Consider the following 11066-nt stretch of genomic DNA (forward strand, 5'->3'; position numbering starts at 1 on the left):
AATAAAAGAACATGCAGCTACATTACAGGCAAGCCAGCTGCAAACGGGAAGCTGTTTGGTTTGAAATGGAAGTGCTGTGACAAAATACTATCAAAACACAACACTGGGTACAGGCAATGCGGCAGCCAGATCCATCACAATGCCTGCGCAAAGTAGCCCTGTACACGCATTTGTGACTGTCCCTCCAACACAAGGAAGCAGAGACTGCTCCAAAGGTGCAGGGTCTGCTACGAAAATGAAAACAAAAGACAAAAGAAAAATATGCAGTAATGCGAAGGCAACCCGAGTTTTGCTGTATTGAACATTTCAATAAATTGCACAGAGCAAGTCGATAATGGCACACGTTTTGATGTTGTTTTGAATTTCATTTGATAATTACTGTTTAATGATTATTGTTATTAACAGCGTTTTTGTTTTCATTGTTCAAAAAAAAGTGTTTTTATCTCTGTATTGAACATGGGTATGTAGTACACAGGAGCATAAAGGGTTAATTAAAAACACAGTTTAGTTCATTTATTTGTGTTTCATTCATCATATGGTAACATTTTATAGCAATTACAGGTTTGAAAACATTATTATTTATTATTATTATTATTATTATTATTATTATTATTATTATTATTATTATTATTATTATTCAAAATCTGGTATCTGGGAAGGGGTTTCATTTTTACATCTGGAGTTGAAGTAGTTAACAGAACTTTCTATCCTAGACAGCTTAGCTCAACCAGTCAAGGTTTCCGCTTATGCAGATTTCTGTTAAACAGAGTCAAACAGATGTTGACAATTTTTATGAAAGTCAGAAATATTTTGAAACAATTTCATCAGTCAAAATAAACTGGAAAAAAGTGAATTTTTTGAATAGAGGATTGGAAGGGATCTAGAATCCTCGGTTCTGCTGGGTGGCTTGCAGTGGAGCCAGGAGCAGATAAAGTTTCTGGGAATGTACTTGGGGAATGAGAAGCCAGTTAGGAAAAACTGTGAGGGGCTGTTGGAGAAAGTAAAAGAGTGCCTGCAGAAATGGCGTTGGATTTTACCAAAGATCTCTTACCGGGGAAGGGTTTTAATTATAAATAATCTTTGACATATGTATGAAGCCTCAGAAAGACCTTTTAAATTAAATTCAGAGAGAGTTTTTTAGTTTTTTCTTGGACGGGTTACATTGGTAAGTGCATCTTGTTTTTGCCACTGGAAGGGTGCAGGGTTTGATGGACCTGTCCAATAGACATAGAGCATTCAGGCTGCAAACAGTGAAGAAACTGTTGTATAATAGTGAGAAACTTCCCTAGACAGATGTGGCTCTGCTTTTACTATGTCAGGTCGGAGGGCTGGAGCTGGATAACCAGCTTTTCCTCCTGGACAGTGACCTGGTCAATTCTCCCAACCGCCCACCATTTTACCAGAGTCTGCTCAGGGTGTGGCAGAGTCTGAGGGTTCAAAGAGGTGAGGGAACTCTTGATTTTTATTGGTTGCTAGACAAACTGAAAAGCTGGGGTGACAAAGCTATGAGATATTGTGGATGTGGAATACTCAAAATGGAAATGTCCATAACAGTTGTGTCATTACTGGGATTACGCTCCGTGAGAATAGCTGAGCGGCTGCTTTATCAGTTTCAAACAGCCCTATCCAGAGAGCAGCAGGAAATTCTAAAAAAAAGGTTTCTTAGAAAAGAACCGGGCCTTGAGACCTCTTTCCCTTCTTTATTGATTTCTCCATTTGCCCATCTGATTGGGGAAGATGAAGGCCGTCTGTTAAAAATTGAACATTCGACAGATCTCCCCCTGGCAAATATAGAGGGCAAAAAAGTATATGAAATGTGTGTTAAAATACATCACAAAAGACAATTACAAGAACTTCCAGACACACATTGGAGGGAGCGGCTGGAGGTGGGAGAGCAGGCCCGACAGGACTGGAGGAGTATCTATAAACCTCCTCTACCCAAAAGATCAGGTGCCCTGCAATGGAGACTCCTGCACACCATTGTCACTGTCAGCTCATGCCTGTGCATCCTAGATCCTGGAATAACAGACAAATTACCCTTTTGTTTTCTGTAATCATTTAACCTCCCTTTATGTTTTTATAAAGTGCCTGTTTGTTGACCTTGGTTTAGAATATTTGTGTCAGTTGGCACATTTTTAGTTGGGAGATGCCAAGCTCTCTATTTTTAAAAGCAGGATGGCTCACATTGCTGGTGTTGGTGAAACCAAGTTTTTAGAATGCTGGTTATCAACAGGATTAAACTTTAAATATTTATTTGTAATTTTCTGTTTTTGCTATCCTTTAAAATGTTTAAATACCGTATTACTTCGAATTAACGCCGCTCTCAAATTAATGCCACCCTCAATTGTTTTTATTTTTTATAGTAGAGTCCCAACAGACAACCCAAGACGAACTACTTACAGCAAAAGAGTCCTTCACGTCCCTTTTTTTCCCCAGCAGAGTTCAGTGCCAACACAGCAGGGGATAAAACAAGGGCTGTCTGTTTACCTCGTCCTCAACTTGGATGGAGAAAACTTAAACTCAGAGGAAGTTAGAGCTTTGCTGGTCACTCTAAGCGCTATCCTAAAGCTGGCCGAAGATATCTTCTTGTAGGGGGTTTAGTTGTTTTGTTTTTAGTCAATTGGAATTGTACTCAGTCCTGCACAATTATATATAAAAAAAATAAAATAAAAAATTGCTTATTATCTATGAGAAGATTTAGTTTCGGCTTCTCTTACAGATAAATTACAGACAAGCAAGTAAATCACGGTGAGAAAAAAAATAATAACCAAGTAGCATAAATTTTAGTTTTAACAGAAATCAAACTGATATTCTGAGGTAATATTTTTCGTTAAGAAAAACAACTGCATCACACTCTACTACTGTTCTCTCTCCTCTTTTTGTCTCGCCCCATAGCAATCAATACACACTCCTGATTTGCTGGTGCAGTACTCCCCTGACCTCTCAACTCCCACGTAATAGGCTCTCATTATCTATCAGTAAATGTACTGATTTCAAGACCCAAAAACACACAAGAGTATATTGGTGCAGATCGGAGCCACTTCTAAAATGCCTTAAATCATATAATAAAATATTGCAGCGTTTGTAAAGCATAGTATTATTAATAAAGGCCACCCTTGTATAATCGCCGCCCTCGTTTAAAGGCCGCAGTCATTTTGATCAATTTAAAATAAATGCTGCGGCGTCAAATTGAAGTAATATGGTATTTGATTATGCAATGCTGTACTTTGTATTTTATTGTCTTGTAATGTCAAAGAAGTGTTTCTTTAAAGTAGAATATAAAGTTTTTTTGAAAAAGTAAAAGTATCTGTATATCTGTCTGCCTGTCGATGCTACATAAACTGAAAATGTTTATAATAATAATAATAATAATTGTAACCTTTTATGTGTCATGCGGGGGTTCTGGCTCCTTCTTTGCATGTTCATTTCATTCTCTCTTTCAAAATTCCTGTCTGCCCACATGGCTCTCTAGAAGGTCTGGCTGCATCAGCCTCCCTAAGCATAGGCGTTCCTTGTAAGCCTGGGCGACATCTAATATTCTTAAATATGTCTGCTATCCCTCTTTTCATTTTCCCCTTGGGGGAAGTAACTCTTACTTCCCAGCCTTGGAGGCTGATAAAGTCACAAGCACATAATACCTATTTCAAGTCCCAGGGCTTACTCCCCATAACTCCTGTCCCGCGAATATAAATAATAATAATAATAATAATAATAATAATAATAATAATAATAATAATAATAATAATAAATGTATAAATGCCACTATAAAACCACTGTCAAGTCTACTAAACAAGAAAGCATTTTAAACAAACAAAAACCATGCCAACCATAGGGCAACTTCCAAATAATTTAACATAGAGTCTTTTTATTTTCTATTTTGCCTGTATTTCTCACAGTACTAGTTCTTAGAGGTATTTATGAAGTGTTATGGACTGGGAATTATTTAACCAGCTAGTTTTAAAAGGATGCAACAGCTGGGTTGAGGCAAAGTGAGGTCAAGAGCATTTAACAAGGGCACACCGTCAATCTGGGCTTCCAACCCAAAGAGATCTCCTGGCATTTAGCCTTTTGCCCTGACCATTGAACTTGCATGATTATGTATAAAGACTCCCTGTACTCTTGGTTGATTAAAGCAGAGTTATGGAAGATGTGTAGGCAGACTAGAGGGGACAATGTTCTTGTTCTATATAGACTGGTTCAGTTGTACTTTGATTCTCACAAGCAGAAGTCTATAGGATGATGTACTGCGCACAGCTTATCCTATTACAATGTGGGCCTCATAGGCAATGTTTGTTTTTTTGTTTTTTTCCAAACCCACAGTTTCTTTTATAATCGGAGAAACAGTGTTTGGTCAAGTTCCATAGGAAAAATACAAATACATAAAGGGAAATCATTAGTATATTATCTTTAAATACCAGAGCTCACATTTTTTTTTATTTTGGTGGGATCTCTGTGTGAAGAATGTGTTTTCTGGTGGCAACACCAACATACAGCAGTAGTGATGACAGGTGTTCTACAAATGTATTTCTATTATCTATGGTGTTTCATACAGTTGATGGATTAGACACTGCAAACAACAAGCAATAGCCTTCCCAGTGCTACACGAAATTACATTCTGTAGAATTAAATCAGTCCAGAACAGGTACACTGGCTGATTTCTTTGTTAAGAAGTAATGCTCTGGCAGCATTCTCTTTCTGGGGTGTGCAATGCCTTTTAACAACCAGGTTACTAATTTTCTCATTCTGTAGATGTCGTTCTGGTGATGCATACGCTTACTGAGGCTTTCCAACTTGCATTTAAAATTATATTCCTGGTTATATGGTATAGATGGGCCGAATTACCCAAATATAATTTGCAGTTTGATAGATAGGAGTTTGTCAAGGTATTCACTCTCTATGAAGCCCATTACTTCCTAAGATATACTGCAGTATACTTTCATTGTCCAGTAAACTTAATGAAAATGAATATAACTTTCTCTACTTCCCTAAGGTTCCACACGTACTGATTAACACTGATCTTGAACTACCTAATCTTACCTCAGGTAAAGTAGTCCAAGACTAGTGCACATCTGGGTCTGTGAAATGACCCGTAATGTGTTAAGTAAAAGATTAAGATAGGATGGTGTGTGCATCAACACCATAAGAAAATGCTGATGTGAATGTTTAGCGTTTCTTGTTTTCTGCCTGTCATTAATTTGTTCAATCTGTGTACTTTCGGCAGGTTTTCCAAGGAAACTTTGACAATGACACGCACAGAAAGAATGGGATAGATCCCCCCATCTATGCTCGGTTCATCCGGATCCTCCCTTGGTCATGGTACGGACGCATCACTTTACGGGCCGAGCTGCTCGGCTGCACAGAAGAGGAGTGAACTGCTGGGAAAAAAACACAGCTCCCCAGAATAGCCCTCAAATATCTCCATATGAACTGTGCGAAACCTGTACAAATTTAAAATCGATTTCTCATGAACAAGTGTTCGGTTGTGATAGACAGGAATCTCTGATTTGTACAATGACCTAAGCCTACCCTTGTCAGATGTTTGTCTTTTTTATTTACTTAGAATGGCTGGGTTACCACTTTTCTATACAGCATGTATTTGTTTGATGGAAGGTGGGGGCAGAGAGTTCACACTGTGGTTAAAAGATCCAGGAAAGCTGCAATTTTGTTTTATGTTTTTTTTTTTTTTTTTATTTTAATTGTATTTATTTTTTATGAAGAAAACGGTAAAGTGATCCCTAACAGTAGATTGCATTCTTAAAGATGTGTTTATGAGCACTGCAATTGCATAAAAAATACACAACACAAGTGGAACACAGTGTTTTTAATAATGATTCATCAAAGTATTCATATATGCTTGGAACCTTCAACTGAATTAATTAATTACAGTTGTAGATGTAACTACATTGATTTCCATATATATATATATTATATATATCTATATATAATATATGATATATATATATATATAATGAACATTGGAGCAGCAAACTTGTCCTGAAGCCTATTACTGCAAAACAAGTTGCTGTTTATTATTTTGCTAATGTTTCCTATTTTGTATTTAAAAGAATACATTCCCAATTGTAGAAAAGGTTACTATAATACACTGCAGCTTTATCATTACTTTGGGTCTGGGGTGACTACATGTAAGGAGTCCTGTCAAACGTGTCATTATATGATTTGTTTTATTTATTCAAGCACTTCAATTGATTTTATGGTTGGCTTCATGTTCTCTTAAAATATTTTTCAAATCTCATTTTGAGCTACAATGTAAGTCCAGCTTTTAGAAATCTCTCTAGAAATTGGTTTTAAACAGCTCACGATAGATGTCACTTATTTGTATGGTTTTATTTTGTACCCACAGTTCTGAAGAGATGCTTAAGAGTAAAGTACTTGTTAGATGTATTTAAAAATAAACATTTTATGTCGGCTGGTAACAGTATGAGGTGGAAATGAAAATGTACAGGAACATCATTTTAAACTGAGTTGAGGGGTGTTTGGTATTATATTATTAATATGTTAATATTGATTGGCAACTTTTTTTCAACTAATCCTACAATGTTAACCACATGAGGTATAACAGTATTACAAATAATATGTCTTTTTTTTTTTCAATAATTTCTCTAAGGAATGTTCTTCTGTGATTGTAGTCCTAAAGCCACTATAAAACCACTGTAAAGTCTACTAAACAAGAAAGCATTTTAAACAAACAAAAACCATGCCAACCATAGGGCAACTTCATGGAAGTAATTGAGGGCAGATGAGAGTGTATATAAACTTGAGTATAGGTTTACAAAGGTTCCACAATACAGTGCACACACCATATTATCTTTTATTGTTTTGATGCATAATAAAAAGCCGCTAGATTGTTACTGTGTCTGTAACCACATTAACAAAACTGATTAATTTAGATGTGTAATACATTATTTTTGTTGTGAAAGGAATGGTCAACCTTAAGTTTCTCAGAGGTAAGGCTTGCATGGCTGGAAATGATGGCAAAACACACACACACACACACACACACACACACACACACACACACACACATATATATATATATATATATATATATATATATATATATATATATATATATATATATATATATATATATATATATAAGCGCTATTTAAATGTTAGAATCTGATGTTTCCTCCCCTACCACAAGCATGATTAGGGAGGTTGAGGGTCACTGGAGTAAATGGTAAATACAATCTATAATTAAATTGACTTGTTCAAAATCCAGGTAAGAAGCACTCTATGGCAGTCCTGATCACTAATGTAGTAAATGATTTTACCTCCAGGTATGTACTCAGTAGTTCAGTAGGTTTATCAATACCTGGAGTGGAGATATGATACCAGCCTGCTTATTCTTCCCCGAAAGTCTGGTTTGCTCCTTATTTGGTTCTTTTCAAATGGATGTTTTCACACTTCCTGTGGTCAGTGGAATGTGATTTTTTTTGGCAGTGTTTATATATGGGCAGGGCTGTATACAGAATTATCCAAGTACCTGTCATTCCTACTAGAGCTGGGACAATGCAAAGTAGTCTCATAGCAAGAATCGTGAACAAAATAAGGAAACGCAATTAGTACTAAATGGGATTTTGCTTAAAACATGCACCACATCCAGAAATGTGACAATATAATACTGAAATACTACCCATAGCGATATTCTAATCTGTAAATCATCAAGAGCGATATTTTAATCCGTAAATCATCAAGAGCGATATTCTAATCCATAAATCATCAAGAGATTTTTGACAACCATCAGGCCAAACTGGAGCCGTAAAATGTATGTGTATATTTACCCACCAGCTTTACTGACTATCCTGAATTAAACAACAACAGATGTATTTTTCAAGATTTTTGAATATAAAAGATTGTAGACAAATGAACTCATATTGACTGAAATTAAAAATGAATATGTATTTCAGGAGTACAACAAAATGTATCTTCAGCTAAAGAAATGTTCTGTGGTATTATGATCAAAACCGGAAAAGGGTTTTAAAAACTAAAATGTGAGACCTGTAGACAAATATTTATTTATTTATTTATTTGTTTGTTTTTTAATTATTAATTAATTTTATTTAAAAGTTCTAACAGTTGCCTTTTGAATTCAGATAACTTTGAGTAGAAAACATTGTTTAATGTCTAATACAATCTCTCAAATATCAAAAAGTCACACAAAATATAATGGTATAGTAATAACCTACATTTTAAGATAGTAGATATTTTTTCTTCAAACTAAGAGTACATTAAAACTGACACATACATTTAGAAACAATTAGAGTTCTGATATTAATAGCTTTCTCTACAGTGCAAAAGGAAGAAAAGAAACCTGGAAAAAAACAACTGTGATGCACATCAGGATGTTATTTTCTATTGGCTCCATTAAGCAGTTCAACACAGTTCTTGATACAGTGGTACGGTGGGGGGGGGTTCCCAACAGACCACTGCTAATTTTGAAATAGCACCAAGTGTTTTCGATAGAACTTCTTTTGATAAAGAATTGTATTGTAATTGGAAATGACAGCATGTGGTTAGATTTTAATTTTGATTCATTTATTATAGCATAAGTAGGTCAAACGGGGTAACCATCGCAGGAGGCACAGAACTTGTTTGTTGAAAGATTGCCCCTGTTATTTTGTAATCTTTTTTACACATGATTACATATTGAAACATCAAGGGCAGAGAATTCAAGTGACAATCCATAGAAAAGTAAAGTAGATGTACTATTTACCATTTACCATCAACATGATCTAAGCGCGAAGTAACCAAATTACCAGATATAGATCTGTAAAATAGCAGGGGAGCACTCTATGCTGCGATACATGCAGTGCAGCAGATAACCAGTTTGGGTATGTGAAAATGAGGGGAGGCGGGGGTATCAGGCAGTTATATTTCTATCAGTTTTCTATATTTGCCATTATTTCCACCCTGAAGTTTCTAAGATGTAGAAAGAATGTTCCAGTGTTGGGTCATTGCACACCAACTAAGTTCTCTATAGTGTTCCCCTTGATAGATTTTGTGTACTTACTAGGTTATATAGATGTTTGTTGAAAGGGCTTACAATGTAAATTACATTAACTGGACATATGGTTGACTTTCTCCTTAGAGAACCATTGCATAATTATCATTGTAATGTAGAACAAATTGTGGGTTCAATCTTGTAATATTGAACTGTTGTTACTATAATGTGGTGCTGGCTTATGAATTGTCAGTGATTGCAAAAATTATACTCAAAATACTAACACATACATTTTAAAAGCATAATTATTTATTGAAGACAGAGTGGCCACTGCAGCCTTTGCAACTGTGTGATATTATTATTATTATTATTATTATTATTATTATTATTATTATTATTATTATTATTATTATTATTATTTTGTATGTAATCTAGCCCTGCAGGTTAATGCAAAAATTAGTACAAGCTTGTCTGGTCTTCAATCTTAAAATAAAAACAACAGTGGAAATTATCCTTAATATTGAGCCTTGCTTTGATTTCTCAGCATGGGCCATGAGTTATAGTTCAGAGCAAACAGGTGTGCCTTTAATATGGTTTCAAACCCACCTTAAAAATCCCAAACTCCTTCAATGATCTGACATGCCCAAAGAGCCCATATCAAAAGAGCCCATATCAACAATGGCTTGCTTTACAGAATTAAAACCGTATGTGTCTACAACAGAGCCAATGAAAGCTTTGATTGTCGTTCTTTCTTCCTGTTCCCACAGCTAGTGGTAAGCCCCAGTCCTTAAGTACTGTATCCTCACAGAATGGGTGTTTGTTTGTGTGCTTAGAAGTTATCTTACATTAGAAGTGCATGGGAGGAGGGTGATGCTGTTATCATGATGTTTTCCAGTAATTAAGTGGGCCAACCCCACAAATATGCTGCATCAGAATCTTTTTTGCAAATGACCCTATTTAGAAAGCACAATAACAGTAAAGAATGAAGTCAAGCCCCTAAGGAGAAGTAGACAATGACAAATCAGTGTCAGCTGTATTCAGTTAATTCTTTATACAAGTTTTCACCAGTGAGAACGTCAAGAACATGCCTCCAGGTAAAGACAACTCACACACCATGTTAGATGCATTTTATATAAATCAGAGATACCAAGTGGAACAGGGACTCTCAAAATCAATCAACCAAACAATCATGCCTGACGGCATCCACTCAGTACTTCAAGAAACAAGGAAAATAATCTCTATGCCACAAGTAGAGACATCAGACAACAATAAAGTCAGGGTCATGTCCAAGCTGACAGGCAGATTGTAATACATTTAAAAATGAATATAAGGAACAAACCAAGACATCCACCACCCTTAGCTCCATAATATGTAAAATCATGGAATTAATCCTATAATGGGATTGTGCATATATTAACAAAATTATACTGTTAGAGACAGCTAACATGGATGCCTGACTAATCTTCTTTAAAGTCATTACTGCATAAACAAAGCAGATAACATAATACACCTAGACTTTCAAAATGCATTTGATAAAATGCTGAAAAAAAAGGCACATTGCAAAGCTCAAATCAATGGAAATCCAAGGAGCACATCAGCTTATATGTACAGTGGGTTGAGAAAGTATTGACCCCCCTTGGAATTTTTCCTATTTTGTTGCCTTACAACCTGGAATTAAAATGGATTTTTATTTGGATTTCATGTAATGGACATACACAAAATAGTCCAAATTGGTGAAGTGAAATGAAAAAAATAACTTGTTTCAAAAAATTCTAAAAAATAAATAACGGAAAAGTGGTGCGTGCATATGCATTCTTTGCTATTAAGCCTCTAAATAAGATCTGGTGCAACCAATTACCTTCAGAAGTCACATAATTAGTTAAATACAGTCCACCTGTATGCAATCTAAGTGTCACATGATCTGTCACATGATCTCAGTATATATACACCTGTTCTGAAAGGCCCCAGAGTCTGCAACACCACTAAGCAAGGGGCACCACCAAGCAAGCGGCACCATGAAGACCAAGGAGCTCTCCAAACAGGTCAGGGACAACGTTGTGGAGAAATACAGATCAGGGTTGGGTTATAAAAAAATATCCAA

General features: G+C 35.7%; 1 protein-coding gene across 3 annotated transcripts in view; it reads left to right on the forward strand.

The window, feature by feature from the left end:
- Positions 1-5832, forward strand: part of LOC121306240 (EGF-like repeat and discoidin I-like domain-containing protein 3) — a 166565-nt gene extending 160733 nt beyond the window's left edge. For all 3 annotated transcript variants that reach the window (XM_041237981.1, XM_041237988.1, XM_041237996.1), the window contains exon 11: positions 5222-5832. In XM_041237981.1, the coding sequence (XP_041093915.1) occupies positions 5222-5371 (150 nt within the window). In that variant the 3' untranslated portion in view covers positions 5372-5832. The remainder of the gene's footprint in view (positions 1-5221) is intronic.
- The last annotated feature ends 5234 nt before the right edge of the window (positions 5833-11066 follow it).

Source organism: Polyodon spathula, chromosome 2 (genome assembly GCF_017654505.1).
Source record: "Polyodon spathula isolate WHYD16114869_AA chromosome 2, ASM1765450v1, whole genome shotgun sequence".
NCBI classification, from domain to species: Eukaryota; Metazoa; Chordata; class Actinopteri; order Acipenseriformes; family Polyodontidae; genus Polyodon; species Polyodon spathula.